General features: G+C 36.7%; 1 protein-coding gene across 1 annotated transcript; it reads left to right on the top strand.

The window, feature by feature from the left end:
* The first annotated feature begins 13 nt into the window (after positions 1 to 13).
* Positions 14 to 9941, top strand: LOC121390036 (splicing factor 3B subunit 4-like). The gene is made up of 10 exons (XM_041521740.1): positions 14 to 61; positions 2518 to 2601; positions 3833 to 3978; positions 4236 to 4364; positions 5262 to 5442; positions 6327 to 6509; positions 6782 to 6901; positions 8106 to 8174; positions 8707 to 8844; positions 9312 to 9941. Exons 1-10 carry the CDS (start codon positions 28 to 30, stop codon positions 9431 to 9433), a joined length of 1206 nt encoding a protein of 401 aa, XP_041377674.1. The 5' UTR covers positions 14 to 27; the 3' UTR covers positions 9434 to 9941.
* Positions 9942 to 18498: the final 8557 nt, after the last annotated feature.

The raw sequence follows: 18498 nt of genomic DNA, 5'->3' as shown, positions 1-18498 counted from the left end.
TCTACATCCGGTACTCATGGTGTAAACATGTCGTCGGCACCTATTGCAGAAAGAAATCAAGGTTTGTATTTAAGAAAACGATATAAATAAAAACAACACTTATAATGATGGATCTAGACTATTGAGAGGTTTATGATAATAAATCAGGAAAGGGGATTAAATAAGAGAGTAGATTTAGAAGCTAACTCGAACTAAAAAATCGGGGAATGAATGGGGCATTCTATCCCTTCAACTCTGTAATATTAAAGTGCTGTTCCAGACCATACACTCAAATTTCAAATTCCACAATTAAATGCCTTCTTAATTCATTGCAATAATATTTTACACCAATCAGTAATTACGAAAATGCCCCATAAAAGTATTAAATCATCACTCCCGTAGAACACTGCCAGAAACGACAAGTAAAATTCTCAGTAAAAACATTTGCTTGTAAATAGCCGTGACGTCATGAAGGGAACTCCTTTCACTGAAATCTCCACGAAATGACTTCCAGCGCAAGCGAAAGTGGGACCGACAATGACTGCCAGGCTCAATTATCATGCGATTCTTCTTTCTATGATGAATAGTGTAGACTACAGTAGTGATGACAACTGGATTAATATTTGTGCAACACAACAAATAATGTCTTATCAGTTTGAACCTGGAATGTCTTCCAAAGAACCACCGTCCTGACAGATGACAATGAAAATGGTCGTGGGAGACCACTGAATGACACATTTTATTCTTGTTTTGTTTTTTAGCTTTTCATGTGAATTACTTTGCTACACTATATGTTCTAGTATTTGTGATGTAGTAGAAAAGACGATAAATAACACTTTAATTTTACGAGTCAAGTGAATCCGATATCAGTAATTTTAAGAAATAAACAAAAACGACTTTTAGTCCATCCCATCATTCTATGAAGGTGTTTTTTTGTGAATAATTTCAGTTTGGTTCGATGTAAGACGAAATGTAAACGTGTTTTGGAAATAACATAAAAATTACATTTTTGTGTGCAATTTACAAATCAATTGGCTCATAAATAAATAACTTGTAGTAAACTGCATAGTATGAAAAAAGGTGTTCTCTGTAGGACAGACTATAGGTGAAACCTAAAAGCGAGCACAAATGTGATGAATTAAATACACTGTATAAATATGTGTGTGTGTGTGTGGAAAGAGATGTGTTTGTGTGTATGTGGAGAAAGATACACATGCGTTCGATTCCTGGTGAATGGGTAATTAGTACTACTCTATGGAACAAGTCATGAGTACGCTGTATTATTGTATATATACTATAATAAATACAAATATAATCTTTAAAAAAAGTAGGGGAACCTGAAATATTAAAACATACGTTTTGACCACAGACATCCTAGTAAAAAACGTTCAGATCTGTTTATCAACACACCGAAACACATTCCATAGTTGGCACATGCATCACATAGTTGCCCCGTACACGTGTGTGGGGTGTCATTCTCGGACGAGAAATAGCCCAGTGGTCCCACCGATGGGGATCGATCCCTAACCAACTAGGGTCTGTCCCTTTAAAGTATAACATTAAAGTTTCGTATTTGCCGAAATAATTTTATGAAATAATTGGTATTTTGTTGGATAATTACTTGGGTTTCTCCAGTTTTTAAGGTTTGATAGATAATTTGGCGAAATCTTCTGCTGATCCAGAGATGAAATTTAAAGGAGTAATTGGAAAGGTTTTTTATATTAACATAATGGTAGGCAGAGGGTGATAAGATGAGAAAGATGCATGAAAGTGTTCCTGTGTTCCTGACAAAACGTCACAAAAAGCAGATACTGTCCAGTGTCGCCTATCAGTCAAAATCCAGTCTTGTAGATCGGCTGCAAATGTCCCGTGGTACAGATTGCCTTCAGGTGTTTTTGGTTCACTTGTTGAAACCATCTGGCATTTTATATATCTGTACCACAGATTTCACATATTTTATGTTGTTAATTCATGTTGATATAAACACTATTAAATTATCAGTATTTTATTATTCAACTTCAGCAATGGTTATAAGGCATACAGTGTATGTAACTGATATCAGAAGGTAAATGACAATTACATAATACTCTAGGGGTGATATTGTCTTGAGGTGAATTACATTTAACATATGGTTGGGGGCGGCAGGGCCTAATTAGCCGTCAAAATAAGTGGCAAACAATGGGTCTCGTATCGGTTTCAAACTAATTATTAGGCTTATTAACATGTTCATTGGGAAAGGCCCTACAAATCAGTAATTTTACATTTGAATTTTTTTTTATATATATTAAATATTTCTTTTTGTTATGTACACATGAAAACAAACTTAAACCCTAGCATATTTACATACATATAATCCATCATTAAAACTGTAGGGACAATTAGTTAAAATTTCCTGCGACAGTCAAAAATGGATTTTTGTAGGTGATCATCAGAACATAGAGCCCAATCAATATTTTAAAAATTGTAATCAATCATAAGAACATCACTAACATTAATTTACTGCTGAGAAAGTTGAAAAAATATGCCTCTTACTTTCAGATGCCACTGTGTACGTTGGCGGGTTGGATGAAAAAGTCACAGAGGCAATTTTATGGGAGCTGTTTCTTCAAGCGGGACCCGTTGGTAAGTAGCTAAATGTTTGTGTTTGTCATACACAAATAAATATCACACTGGGCTCCATTTTATGAAGTGATCTTAGCACAAAGATCACCGTAAGTGCATAAGGTAGGTATATACTTCAGGTGATTTTAACTCTAAGATTGCTTTGTAAAACTGGGACTAGGGGCCTAATTCACTAAACTCTTGCAACTTTGTGATCTCGCAGTGCAATGCTAAAAGACTTGCAAAGAGGATGCTTTGTTGTCTAGTAGAGCCTAAGAGACCTTTGTGAATTAGGCCCCTGGTCTTTTTTCTGGAATTCTAGTTTTATCCCTACCCGAAAACTGTTCCTCTTCTTATTCTTTATAAAAAATCATGAAAAATCTTGGAATTTGCAGATGACATTTTTTCTAGGCCTGGAAAATCATAGAATTTTGAGTTGGGTCATGGAAGATAAAAAATTGTTGATTCTTAATTTTTCACAGGAAGAGATTAACATTTCACATCAAAACTCAAATCTTAATTTTATTAGAATCTTAAATTGATTAACATGCTTGAAAATCATGACAAAATGATCATGCAAAAGTCATTAAAAAGTTACAGCATTTCATTGATGAAGTTTATGAACCTTCTGTTTAAAAAAGAAAAAATCTTTATAGCTTTATTAAAATGAGTCTTGGACAAATGGGTTGTCAAGATAAAAGTTTTGTGGTTTAAATAAATTGAAACCTCTTGTTTTTCAGGGTAACTGTAACATCAAGGCTGTGTACATGTATTTGTTAAGTTTTTGGACTTTGTGTATTATGTATCCATGTATCAGTTTTGTGGTTTAGATCAATTGTTTTTCAGTGAATGTACGAATGGACAAGGTGACTCAATCACATCAAGGCTACGGATTTGTTGAGCTTCTAAGACTTTATGAATTATTAGTGTTACAATTTTGTGGTTTAGATAAATTAAAATGTCTTGTTTTTCCGTGAATGTACACATGCCCAAGGACCGGGTGACTCAGTCACATCAAGGCTATGTATTTGTTGAATTTCTTGGACTTGATGAATTATCAATGTTACAATTAAGTGGTTTAGATAAATTTAAATTTTATCACCAAATTGTACACATCCCTAAGGATCAGGTGACTCGGTCACATCAGAGTTTCTTAGACTTGATTAATTGTCAATATAACAATTTTGTGGTTTAGATAAATTTAAATGTCCTCTTTTATCAGTGAAATGTACGCAAATGTCTTGTTTTGCAGTGAATGTACACATGCCCAAGGACCGGGTGACTCAGTCACATCAAGGCTATGGCTTTGTCGAGTTTCTTGGAGAGGAGGATGCCGACTACGCGATCAAGATCATGAACATGATCAAGCTGTATGGGAAACCAGTCAGAGTTAACAAGGTGGGTGACAGGAAAGGAACTTTTATTTAACACACCTCAGTATGTTTTAAACTGTGGCTCTTTGGTGTCTTTCATGTGGTTATTTTAACACATGGTCTCTATAACACGAGATGATGGGGGTGGGGGGGATTTAGCTCAGTCGGTTGATGACCAATGTTTTACATCCAGTAGCCGATAATTAATTAATCAATGTGCTCTAGTGGTGTCGTTAAACAAGACAAATTTTGTTGTATATTTTCTCTTCTCGTGATTTCCAGGCCTCGGCACATCAGAAGAATCTGGACGTGGGAGCAAACATCTTTATTGGAAACCTTGACCCTGAGGTTGATGAGAAGCTTCTGTACGACACATTCAGTGCATTTGGTGTCATTCTACAAACACCCAAGGTAATCATGTCTGATGAATAAGGTTTATTCAAGGCATTTTTGTTTCACCATTACAAACTAAAATGGCGAGATGTAGGTATCACTTTTTTGACAGCAGCGTCAACTTTGCTTTTAAAGGCGCAGACCCCTAGTTTCAACCCGTGAAAATGGACACTAAGTTTGGTTAAGTTACAAACCTGTAACACGTTTGGATAACGTTACAAGAGAGTGAAACAAGAATCTGTGACATTGAAATGGTGAAATGTTGTTAAAAATAGACTAAAACTCGACTCCATAACTGTTATTTCTCAGACGCACGTATTATTATTTTTTAATATGAAAAATGCATTTTGTGGTATTAAAACCACCAGGATGACACTTCGGTTGTATGGAAATGGATTATATAAAAAACAGTGATCATAAACATATTTAATAGTGACAAATATGCATTAGTGTTTAAAAATTAATATCTGTCTCTTTAAAGTATAACATTAAAGTTTCGTATTTGGAGCAGGTTCTCCCAAACCATAACTCCTAGATGAGTGAAACTTGGTTTATAGTTGTATCTGTGGATGTTCATCACAGTGCATCAAATTTATTTATGGTAGGCGAGACATTTAATTCTGCAGAAAATCGGAATTCTTGTTCATATATTCCAGAGTTGTTAGTCCCCTACCAATCCAACTAGAGGGGACTATAGGTTTCATCACCATCCTTCTGTCTGTTTGTCCGTCCGTCCGTCTGTCTTACATATAGTTTTCCACATGGTTTTTTTTCCACAGTACCTCAAGGTACTGAGTGTATAGCTTTATCATGTACTGTTACAGATCGGGTTTAACTTTCATTGCAGTTTACCCATTTTTCACAGAGTTATGGCCCTTGAAGTTGAACATTCCTTTCCTTTCACTTTTTCCACAGATTATGCGTGATCCAGACACGGGGAATTCCAAGGGCTATGCGTTTATTAATTTCGCTAGTTTCGAGGCCTCTGATGCAGCTATTGAGGCTATGAATGGACAATACTTGTGTAATCGCCCAATCACAATATCCTACGCTTTCAAGAAAGATTCCAAGGGAGAACGCCATGGCTCCGCTGCAGGTCAGTCTTTCAGCTTTTTGCAACTCCTGCAAATAACAAAATGTCCACGGCAAAAAAAAACATGTTATTGAAAAAAAATTGAATCTAGTCCAAAGCAAAAAAAGTGCCATGGAGAATTAAAAACTCGACGGCATTGCTGATTGCCGTGGGCAATTGCAGGGTGCTGTTTTTGTAACACATCAGTAGAGTTACTTCCCTTTAAATCTATATTGATGTATATATTTTTTAACCTAAAGCTTTTATTTTTCACAAAAACTTTAATCTCTAATTCAAAAGCTATTTTAAAAAGTGTAAGCATAAGCTATGTTATTAATTTCAAGGTAAATTTGCATGTTCCCTCAGTCACAACTAGTGGTGTACTTAGTTTTATGTAAGATAAATTTGTATATTTTCAAAAAGAAAACAATCTCAACGGTGTTCACTTTGAAGAAACTTTATAAAACATATCTAATATGATATTTTTGTAATTATGTCTCATCCTATCCATTTCAATATTAGCAACAACATTTAGTCTTTTGCTAATAAAATTTTCTTAAAGGAACCACGTGAATAATTTTAAAGAAAAAATCTACATACTTGAAACTTGGCTAAACCAAAATCCTTTCCGGTATTGACCCTGGACTTCATTGGGGGTTTTAAAAAAAATAAAAGATTGGGGTTTTTAACATGCTGAATTCATTTCATTAAATAGATTACTTCAAATCATGTGCATAAGTAACCATTGAAGCTTGCTGCACTAAATCAAAGTGCTTCTCACACATAAATAAACAACATATATAACTGTTAGACATTAACATAAACTTACATTTTGTTACAAAACACTGGGTTGTTTTTTTTGTCAGCCAATTTGTTACTAATTTATTTAATATATATTATTTTTCCAGAACGCTTGTTGGCAGCTCAGAATCCACTATCACTGACCGATCGACCTCATCAACTGTTCGCTGATGCCCCGCCCCCGCCTGTTCAACCTCCAGCACCCACAAGTCTCCCAGCCGTGGTTCCCCCACCCCCTCCCCCCACAAATCTTGCACCCCCAATGATGACACCAGTGACTCCAGTTTCAGGTAAGAAACCTTTATTGTCAAAAAATTGTTCTGTTGAGGATATACTCAATGTTAGAGCTTTACAGTACATGTCATAACATTTATTTAAGAAGTTGCATTATATAGCTGCCTATCAAATTTCAGTTTCACTGCATGTTGTATATGTATATGTATATGTAAGAAATGCTTATTAAGATTTTTTGTTGTTGATATCTCCAGTGTATTAAATATCTAATAACCACTGATTAAACTGCTAAATATTTATTAAAAATTTCTTGTGTTTTTTGTTTCAGCAAACTCTGTGGCTCCATTACCCCCACCACCGGTTCCACCTCCATCCATGTCGATGCCAGTTCCACCACTTGGGATGCCTCCATTTCCTCCTGGGGGGATGCCACCACCCATGCCTTCAGGTATTTTACAGTATGACAAATTGTGGACGAGTTCATACAGACACACAGAAAGGGATGTAGACCAGTGGTAAAGCACTCACTTGATGTGTGGTCAGTCTAGGATCGATCCCAGTCAGTGGGCACATTGGGCTATTTATCGTTCTAGCCAGTGCACCACAACTGGTATATCAAAGGCCCTGGCACATGCTATCCTGTTTGTGGGATGGTGCATATACAAAATCTCTTGCTACTATTTGAAAAATGTAGCAAGTTTCCTTTCTTAGACTATATGTAAGAATTACTTAATGTTTGATATCCAATAGTTTTTTTTTAGTTTTTTTTAAAAACATTTTTTGGTTTTGGTTTTTTAACTTTATTTTTTTCTTGACCATTCCCTTGGTCAAGACATCCAATAGTTGATGATGATTATTAAATCAGTGTGCTCAAGTGGTGTCGTTAAACAAAAACAAACTTTAACCATACAGACACACATACACAGATGGCTTTGATTAAGATGGAGTAAAAGAAAAAGACGTCAGAACCAAAATAGTAATGGAGAAAGAAGGAAGTTACAGTCACGTGATCAGAACAGGCAGGACTCCTCATTGGAAAAATTGTAGGCCATCCCATTTGGCGGTAGGGATGTTCAGACTAGACTAATATCCTTAGTTGAGGCCAGGTGAAGTATTCTAAACAGAGAAAACACCTCAAGCTTTCTTCAGAGTTTAACAACACCACTAGAGCACTTTGATATATGAATCATCGGCTGTTTGCCCCTGGTGGGATGCCAACTTGTATGCCTTCAGGTATTTTACTGTAAACCACTTCATGTGTGAGTCCAGACAGACACACATACAGTTAAAAGTTTGTTTTGTTTAACAACATCACAGTGATTTATTAATCATCTGTTTTGGATGTCAAACATTTAGTAATTCTGAAACAGTCTTCAGAGGAAATCTGCTGCATTTTTCCATTAGCAGCCAGGGATCTAACATAATTTGCTGTATTAAATAAACACCAAATATGTTTTAATTTACAACTTTTAATCCTGAAGTTTTGTGAATTTGGCCACAGTATTTTTTATTCATATTAGCACAAGAAATAACCAAGTACACATTAAAAGCAATATTACTGAAACTGTGTTGATTCTTAGTACGTTTATGTTATTTTGTCTTAAAAATGACTTTTGTCTTAGTACATAAATTTTGTAATTTTTTCATTTCAGGTCCAAGCAGTGTTCCTTATAATATGCCTCCTCCAGTGAGCAAACCACAGTACACGAATTCTAACCAAGGTAAAAATACACTTGTTCCCATCAGTGATGGGGCACTGGTTGGGTTTTCATGATTCAAGTCTGGCATAAAACAAAATGTATAATCGCATATTTGTGCAGTGAGGGTAAATTTTTTGTAAACAAAAAGAGGAAATTTTAAAAATATATACCGACTGAGGGGGGGGGGAATAACAATTTAAAAAAATAAATATATATATATATATATATAATATTATTTATTACCACCATGGTCTATAATAAACGGTTATATAAATACTGTTTTTATGGCATAGGTCTTAGTAATACACTGAAAACTGTTATTTCACACTTCTGACTATCACTATAGTTGCTATAGCAGCTGCTAGCTTGCGGCAGTCACGGCTATGATAGTGACATCATTCGGCATTAGTTGACATCGTTGAATGTTATTAAAATTGATTGTGAAGCGGTTACAATCATATTCACCTATATTTACTGTACCACATTGCTTCATTTTATTGAACGCTGAAATAATTAGAAAATGTTGATGTTTGTCTACTTCCATCATTTACAGGTATGTCAGGACCACCACCTCCTGGAATGATGTCTCATTCTGGACAGCAAAACAACTACCCCCCTCCACCCCCCGGGCTAAGACCCCCTCCACCAGGCTGGAGAGGACCTCCCCCCAGAGGTCCACCACCACCATTTGGTAAGTGGTAATTTGGGCTTAGATTTACTTCTTTATCACCATTTGAATTCCATTTTTCTTTGCAAATTAATTTGACCTATGGCACTTCTCCCCATACCCTTTAAAGTGGACTGGTCCAAAGATCCTAACAGCCAATTGGCTAGAATCTTCAAGAATTCCCAGATGAAAGAGATAGGAGTGAGAGTCCTCTTAAATGGCAAGATCTGGTCGTGTTAATTTCTGTTGCTCTAGCAATTGGCTTTGAACTGAAACATATACAGTAAAGTTTACTTAGAACAAACTGATCGTAAAGTCCTGTTTTATCTCCCTTTACATGAATGACCAACTTACGCAAATATGTACAACGAACTACTGCTATAACAAACTAACTATCATGGTCCCTGTCCCAGTTTGTTGTGAGAGTACTTTACTGTATTGCACAAGCAACGGTAGACATTGATTTATTGTTATCCTTTTTGTTTTCACAGGACGACCCCCACCCCCAGGAATGAGAGGGCCTCCACCCCGTGGTATGCGAGGGCCCCCACCTAGGGGCATGAGAGGACCTCCCCCGCCAGGAATGAGAGGGCCTCCCCCACCGAGATACTGAATACTTTTACCATGTTGACACTGAACAGTTCATCAGAAATGATGCAGTTGATTTGAAACCATACTTCTCAAGGACTTGAAGATCCATTATTACTGATGAAAAAACAAAAGAATTCCACTTTTGTAAACCGTAATAATTGATCTTTATAATGGAAGGAAAATGTGGATGTTTGATGAAGTATGTCTTGCTAGTTTGTGTTAGCCAGACAAATGCAACAAAATGAATACCAATGAAGCATGGTAATTCCAAAATTAGAAAGGTTTTTCAGGGCACAATATTTCATAAAACTGTCACACTAACTTCACCATGCAAAAACTCCTAATGGATTGTGTGATCAACTGTTATATTCCAAAATTAAACCTGGCAGAGTTAGGATCACAAGAATTTTATTTGATGTATTCAAAAAATTCTAATTTAAAAAAGCTTAGTTTGTTTTGTCTGGAGCACATGATTTATTATTCATTGGCTATTGGATGTCAAACATTTAGTAATTTTGACATACAGTCTAAGAGAGGAAACCCGCAAGGAATCTTTTATATGCACCATCCCGCAGGATAACACATATCACAGCCTTTGATATACCAGTCGTGGTGTACTGGCTGGAACGAGAAAGATTTTGAAATATTGTCCCGTTTTTTGGCAGATTAATTATCAAACGTCAAATCGAATATGATTGAAATGATTTGGCAACAGGTTGTTATGTATTCATGATTTACTGGCTGACTGTCCATGTTTGGTTACGATTGATTGTTATCAGTTATCATGTATGTCAAAAGCGATTGATAGTTATCATGTACCATGTATGTCAGTATGTCAATAGCAGCATACAGCTGATCCTTTCAGTTCATATATTCACAATCTGATTAAAATTAGCTCTACTAGGGTCTACTAGTAGATCTAACAGCATTGCGTGGACTCCCAGGTGACATTTGATCTATAAATAATTTAAATATCGACCAATTACACTTCACCTGATATAGCGTTATTCGGGAGCATACACATTCTAAAAATATCGGGCGAGACTATTTATACATTGAAAAAATGGGGGGGGGGGGGGGTGCACTAATACTCTGATTTGTATACTGGTATAAACAGATTGTATGGCCATACCATCACAGTTGTTTTTTTCGTCTTGAAACGAATTTTATATTGAAATTAGTTTCCGGCATACTTCGTAATTTACCCGAATCATTTCGTATACCCTCGGCATAATCCCGAATGTTTTAAAATTCTTTTCAAATCACTGGCATGATTTTGCAAGTAACATTTTGATTGGTCGAATGAAAGGTCAACTGGACATGAGCTCCTGCGGGCTGCTGTTAGATCCACATGTAATAGTGGAGCTAATTTTAATTAGATTGATATATTCATTCACCACCTTTAGTTGGGAACAAGTCTGTATACTTCAATTTTATCATCTGTTACAATCCATCACATTGTCATCATTGTTTTTTTGTTTTTTCTTTTTATGTAAATAAACTGTGTTTAATATGTAATGTTGTATTTGAGATTGTCCTTTCATTAATTTTTAAAAAGCACTATTATCTTTGTACAATGTACCAACCCTTTTGAGATACTGGTAAATCTAAGGGAAACATACATGGGTGAACTAAAGAAACAGTACAGGTCAAATTTTTTTCTTTTCTTAAACACAAGTGTTTAAGCATTGTAAATGTATATACAGTAAAACCTCTGAAAACCGGACCCTGTATACACTAGAATTCCCGCAAAACTGGACATTTTTTTAAAATTCAGTACAGAACTTGACTTCTCTAAACCGGATACCTGTTAACACTGGACATTTTACTTGGTACCGAGGGTGTCCGGTTTAGAAGGGTTTCACTGTAGTTACACGCATGTAAGACATAAACAGGCTTTGTAAATTTGGCCCTACATGTCTTAAAGTATTAAATAGATTTTATCGGTTTAAATACATATCCAGAAATGAAATCGTATGGTAAAATGTTTGTTGAATATAATGTTGACTTAAAGTGATGTTGGTTGTCATTACATCATCAATGTAAGTTCACTTGTCATCATTGTGGGGATGGATGCATCGTGGTGTGGGGAGGGATAGCAGAAAACAAAGCACATTGGCTATTGGAAAGTTTGTTTTGTTTAACAACACAACTAGAGCACATTAATTAATCATCAGCTTTTGGAAAAGAAAGAAAGAAATGTTTTATTTAACGACGCACTCCACACATTTTATTTACGGTTATATGGCGTCAGACATATGGTTAAGGACCACACAGATTTTGAGAGGAAACCCGCTGTCGCCACTACATGGGCTACTTTTCCGATTAGCAGCAAGGGATCTTTTATTTGTGTTTCCCACAGGCAGGATAGCACAAACCATGGCCTTTGTTGAACCAGTTATGGATCACTGGTCGGTGCAAGTGGTTTACACCTACCCATTGAGCCTTGCGGAGAACTCACTCGGGGGTTTGGAGTCGGTATCTGGATTAAAAATCCCATGCCTCGACTGGGATCCGAACCCAGTACCTACCAGCCTGTAGACCAATGGCCTGCCACGACGCCACTGAGGCCGGTCTCAGCTTTTGGATGTCAAACATTTGGTAATTATGATTCGTAGTCATTTGTGGAAACCCGCTAAGTTTTTCCTAATGCAGCAAGGAATCTTTTATATACACATCCCCACAGACAGGAAAGCACATACCACAGCCTTTGTCCAGTTGTGGAGCACTGGTTGGAACGGGAAAAACCCCATTGGCTATTGGATGTCAAACATTTTGTAATTTTGACATATAACCTTAGAGGGAACACGCTACATTTTCCCCCCATTATTCCAAATTCCAAATTGTTTAACATGCACATTCAGAGCACAAGTACCGGCCTGAGCCGGTTCCTCCGCCCAAGACAGAAAAGGGTTGGGGAGGGTGAAGGATGGACTGCCTGCACTGGCAGGTACAAGGGAGCACCAGCAGTCCAACCATAGTTGGTAACAGGCGAGAGGTGGTATGGTGCTATGTAATTTGGAATGTCCTGTAGGATTAAGCCAAAGGGAAATGGTTTGCATTTTAATGAAGGAAGTTTGGCACAATTTTGATGGTCGTTCTAAAAATAAAAGGTAGGGAGCTACGTAGGAGTCTGGATTTTTAGTAGGCCGAGAGTAGCTAGTAATTAAGACCTCATTGATTCTGAGGTGTCTCCCTAAGTTGCTCGTAGGGCCCTTAAAAAGGGCCTGGTAGCTTCTGATCGTGGCATGACAACCCAGGGGAGACTCGGCCCAATTGTGTATGTCTAGGAGGTAAGGTCGCCAGTCCTGGTGTTTCCCTGGGTTCTGTCTCTTGGCACTCTGTTCCATATGTTGAACTCCTCTTCCATTTCTCCTGTTGTTGTGCCCTTGATGATTGGTTTGATATTGTAGTGCCACATGTTTGAGGTTTGATCCCAGCTCTCCTGCTGTTTGTTGATGTAGTGGTTCCTGGCTTTGGCCATAATCTCTGTTGTGCCTAGTGATACATCCTTTATCATCTTGTCTTTGGTGATGGAGAGAGCTGTCTTTGCCCCGTAGTCCGCGATTTCACTGCCAATGATTCCCATGTGTGCTGGTAGCCATTCAAACGTTGCCTTAAGGTTAAGTTGTTGGATGGCCCTAAGTTCAATATGGATGGCAGCTATAATATCAGGTCTAGTTGATTTATTGGTTTGGAGTGTTTGAATAGAGCTTAAGCTATCAGAGAAAATTACACTTTTTGAGTATTTTTGATTTTTTTTATCCAGACAAGTGCATATAATAAGGCTGTCAGTTCTGCTGTATAAACTGATAGGCTATCTGGCAGCCATGCATATTTGACTAGTTTAGAGTGCCTGGAAATTTTTCCTTCTACCACTGCGAAACCAACTCTGCCATTATCTGGATTTTTTAGATCCATCTGTGTAGATATGGATGTGATCTGGGTAATTTTCAAGGGTGGAAAAGGCATTTTATCAGTTGTTTGATTAAGTAAGGTGTGTGACAATCGATAGGTTGGTTGACATGGTACATTGCCACTGGAGTATTATCTATACCAACTGGATTGAAAAATATTGAGAGGGATTAGTCCTATATTGATCGAGCGTCAGGAGAGTGCTTTACCACTGGCTACATCCTACCACTGCAGAAAAGAAATTGAAATGCACAGAGACCGATACCACATATTTAATTTTACAGCAGCCAGCGGTGGAACATTTCAGCACGACAGTGCTCACTCGAACATCACACCCAGTGTTGCCATGGAGTGCAGAAGACTAGTATCCCCATACTAGATGAAATCTCTGTGATAGCATCTGTGAATCACTGGGGGGGGGGGGGGGGGGGGGGGGGATTTAGCTGTCGGTCGAGTGCTCACCCGAGGTGCTTGCACCACAGGATCGAACCACCTCAGTGGATCCATTCAATTGACTGGGTTTTTTCTCGTTCCACCTAGTGCGCCACGACTGGTGTATCAAAGGCCATGGTATGTGCTATCCTTTCTGTGGGATGGTGCTACTAATGGAAAAATGTAGTGGGTTTCTTCTCTAAGACTATATGTCAAAAATTACCAAATGTTTGATATCTAATAGCCAATGATTAATAAATCAATGTGCTCTAGCAATGTTGTTAAACAAAACAAACTTTTGATGTACATCAACACTGCAGTACAAAAAAATATATGGCTACCTGGAATTCTTGTACACACATGCACGTACACAATACACACAACACACACACTAACGCACACACACAGATACACCAAGTTTTAAAACTAGTTTTGTTTTCATGTCTTAAATTAAAATAAAATATTTAGTGTGGGCTCGCATAAAACATGACAAATGTGCTGATGTATTTATCAAAGTATATAATTAGTATTAATTTGATGTGGAGAAAAACCTGTATTTTCGTTGCACTAATAAGTGTAATAAATATAATTACAAGTAATGAACAGTAATTGCTTCTCTTAACATTAAAATGTAACTTTTTCTTTTCAAGCAAGGCACTAAAAGTGGATAAAATCATTCTTCTCCTGAAGAGGTTAAATTTGATTTTAAGACTTAAGCCCAGGACTTAAATCCAGTGATTCCCAGTATAGCTTTTCCATGTTCATCAGAAGATAACAGTTTAATAATAAAACAGACGGACCACTGCATTAACTGTTGACATTCAACATTTTATTAGTCAAAAGTGAACAGTGAGCATGAAATGAAATGAATAACATAAATCGAAAAAGTAAATAAATCTTAAATTATATCACAATAATCAGAACAAATGAACCGCAGACTAAAATATAAATAAATGAAAATGATTTCGCGAGCATACTTCTCGAATACTAAAAAATAATACCGCATTATGACCAAGTATTTCCCACAGCAATAAGTTTAATACCAAAGGAAGATACATGTATAACAAAGGGACAAATATTGTTGACTTATTTTAAACCCATATAACACTGTTTTATAAATATATTTCCCAGAACACCCCTCTACATCTGCCCTTGAAAACACCTATGAAATAACATAGCCACAATGAACCAATAAGCAACAGAAAAACTGGAAGGTTAAAATAAGGATAGCTTGTACGATATATGCATAACAAAATCTATTTGAATGTGAACAAATTTCAATACCACAAAAATATTTTACATGCCCCAAAAAGCAACTGCTTCAAAAAATGGTTTGACAACAAGTCAACAAACTGCATTATTACTACAATATATTCAAATTTAATATTTTTAACTCCAAATTCCCAATAATGAAACAGAATCGCCTTCCTTTACATTTAAAATGTCAGGTCAGGTCAGGTCAGGTCAGGTCAGGTCAAGCCAGGCCAGGTCAGGCCAGGCCATGGGGCTTAACATGCACATTCAGACAAAGCTGTTTTAGAACAGGCCTGTCACAGGCACAGGTGTCAACTTAAGCCGGCTCCTCCATCCAGGACAGGTTAAAATATTACTGTATGACATAAATAAATTACATTTTAACACTTTCACTTCAGGTATATAGTTATTGAATGCACAGGAATGAAAATCAGTAATTATCAACATTTATCAATTAAATATGATGTACTTTGATGCAATACTGGCATTTATTGTAGCCATTTCAAGTCAAACGTTACGACTTAATCTAGCCATGGACATTAAGACTCCTAAAGCAATATCAAAGGGCTGATTAAATAAATAAATACATAAATAACAAAAGAGGGACATTCTTAGTAAATAATGATGAAAAACAAACATCTGAAAACAGAATCCCATCACTGCACCCGTATGTTTGCTTGATGGGGAGGACTTGTACTATATTCGAAAATAATTTTAAAACAAATCAGATCAAATTCAGTCTACTTTGTGAAAATTCAGTCGAGTGGCTACAAAAATCACATCCCTATATATAAAAATGTAGAACATCAAATTTGGTTCTATTGTTTTCAAATAACAGATGAATGTGTAGTTTTGTAATGCGCTTGTAATCAATCTATCTGGGCTGTCTGTCCAGAACAGAGGGTTAGTTGTTAGTTGTTAGTTGCTAGTGGTTAGTGAAAAAGAAGAGTGTGTAGTGTTCTTACACCTACCCATTGAGTCGTTAAAACTCGCTCTGGGTGGGAGCCGGTACCGGGCTACGAACCCAGTACCTACCAGCCTTATGACCGATGGCTTAACCATGACACCACCGAGCCTGGTTTAGATATTTTAACCCATAGCTGGTTTCGGACCCGATCAAAAATCTATAGGCACATTTGTTATTTAAAAACAATAAAACAGTGTTTCTGTTTGTAGTCCTCGGCAAATTAATCCACAATACAAGCAAAATTAATATCATTCCTGCTAACAACTTGTCAACACTAAAACATGTTAATTCAAAAACATTTGGAAAATGTCCATTAAAAATAGGACATTATATATAGGCTGTTGCATATAGTAGTTATTTCACAGAGGTGGCAATGTCATTATTTCACGATGGAATAAGGCTTTATTTAAAAATCAATTTTGTCATATTATAATTATGAAAAAGGTGAACACCCATTTGGTAGCAGGGGAGTAGGAGAGGGATTCATGCTCCCTTAGACATCCTGCTCCCATGTGATGTACTTATGAAGCAATCTTGAGAAGAAAAAAAACTGGATCATGTTAGATTTGTTTTGGAGAACACAACTTTAAATTTTTTTTTTTTTTTTTTTTAAAGGGCGATTAGTCACACTAACTTGTCACATGTGATCGAATCATACTGTCAGAACACCTAAATCGGAACGACATTAGTCTAATACGACAAGTAATGCCAGGAGTCGTACCAATTAGAACATGTCCTATTTCTAAAAAAATAAAAATTCAAAATCACATGCGACAAGTCGATACGACAAATCGCAAAATGAGAATGCCTCTTTAACCAATCAAGCCTGGACTTTGTAATATGACGTTTGTAGACAAGGCACAGAAGCGAAAGGCTAATGTGGAGCAAGTTCAACTATTCTGAACCAAGTTAACTTTCGTTTTGTTTAACGACACCACTAGAGCACATTGATTTATTAATCATCAGCTAACATTTGTTATGTTTAACTTAGTCTTATAAAAAATTTGGTAATTGTTTCTTATAATCTTAGAGAAAATCCTCTACATTTTTCCAATGGATGGATGGATGGAATTGAACGTGCACATACAGAGCAAGCTGTTGTAGTGCACGCCTGTTCTGGGCACAGGTGCTGGCCTCGGCCGGATCCTCCATCCAGGACAGGAATTTTTCCAATAGCAGCAAGTGGTGTTTTATATGCACTTAACCACAGACTGGACAGCACATACCACAGACTGGACAGCACATACCACAGCCTTTGATATACCAGTCTTGGAACACTGGTTACTGACATCCAATACAAAAATAGCCAATGATAAATAGATCAATGTGCTTTAGTGGTGTCGTTAAACAAAACAAAGTTTGGAAAACCAGTTGAGACAGGAAAAAACCAACCAAAGAATGGGTCCACCGACGTGGTTTGATCCTACGGTGCAAGCGCCTCAGGCCACCAGGACTCTACCAACTGAGATAGATCCCTATTGTGAATATCATGAAGGAACAGTAGAATGACATCCCAGGATCAACAAAATACTGGATACTGGTTTTTTTAAAGAAAAGGCAAGTAAAGCAAGAAATGTAGAAAGGAGATAAGGCCAGTGTTTTGTAGCTGCTGTTGATGATGATGATGTTGTTGTTGTTGTTGTTGTTGTCCATTTTAGATTGAAAAATCTACCATATACTTTCCCATTTTAAGTTCTAATTATCTTCAATGACCCATTTAATGACATTCACTTTAAGGTCCAGGGCCCCGTTCCACGAAGCCATCTTAGCCCTAAGGTTACCGAAGCGCATAGCTACCCTATGGACTTAAGTTGATCTTAGGGCTAAGATCGCTTCGTGGAATGGGGCCCAAGGGGCAATTTCACAAAACATCATAAGTTTACCTCCAAGACTAGCAGTTATACCGGGCATACATTTACAAGTGTTTGGCATCTAGTTCACGAAGAAAATTACACCATTAAGAAAAATGAGAGCATTTTAAGGACAAAAAAAAAGAAGAAATATGTGTTATTCTGACTAGATTTGTTGTACTATAATAGTAATAAGAATTGTGGTTTAGTTGTAGATTTACGTTTACGGGCAAAACTAGGCTGACAATGTTTTGTGAAATTGGGTCCTGGGCCCTGTGACCTACCAAACATCTTCATTCGTGGTTCAGCACTATTAACTTCAGCACTATTAACGAATTCAATGACCTACCTAATACTTATCACTATCCAAAAATCTCAAGCCAGTCACATCTATACAATTAAATATATATGAAGTATTATCCTATATAAAAATAAACAAGAATTTTCATTCCATTAGTACAAAAGAATTTTAAAAAATACAATAGCTATCTAAATCTGTCAATGTAATAAATACTATAGCAATAAAAGGGAAACAAGAAATGTTTTATTTTACGACGCACTCAACACATTTTATTTACGATAATATGGCGTTAGAAATATGGTCAAGGACCACACAGATATTGAGGGAGGAAACCCACTGTCGCCACTTCATGGGCTACTCTTTTCGAT

The sequence above is a fragment of the Gigantopelta aegis genome, chromosome 15, assembly GCF_016097555.1.
Source record: "Gigantopelta aegis isolate Gae_Host chromosome 15, Gae_host_genome, whole genome shotgun sequence".
NCBI classification, from domain to species: Eukaryota; Metazoa; Mollusca; class Gastropoda; order Neomphalida; family Peltospiridae; genus Gigantopelta; species Gigantopelta aegis.
This window is presented reverse-complemented; position numbering and strand designations above follow the sequence as displayed.

Bases quoted from the DNA above. Each gene is read 5' to 3' on its own strand.
- LOC121390036 (XM_041521740.1), top strand. From the start codon at position 28: ATGTCGTCGGCACCTATTGCAGAAAGAAATCAAG. The intron at 62-2,517 runs GTTTGTATTTAA...TCTTACTTTCAG, and splicing joins TATTGCAGAAAGAAATCAAG to ATGCCACTGTGTACGTTGGC. The intron at 8,175-8,706 runs GTAAAAATACAC...CATCATTTACAG, and splicing joins GTACACGAATTCTAACCAAG to GTATGTCAGGACCACCACCT.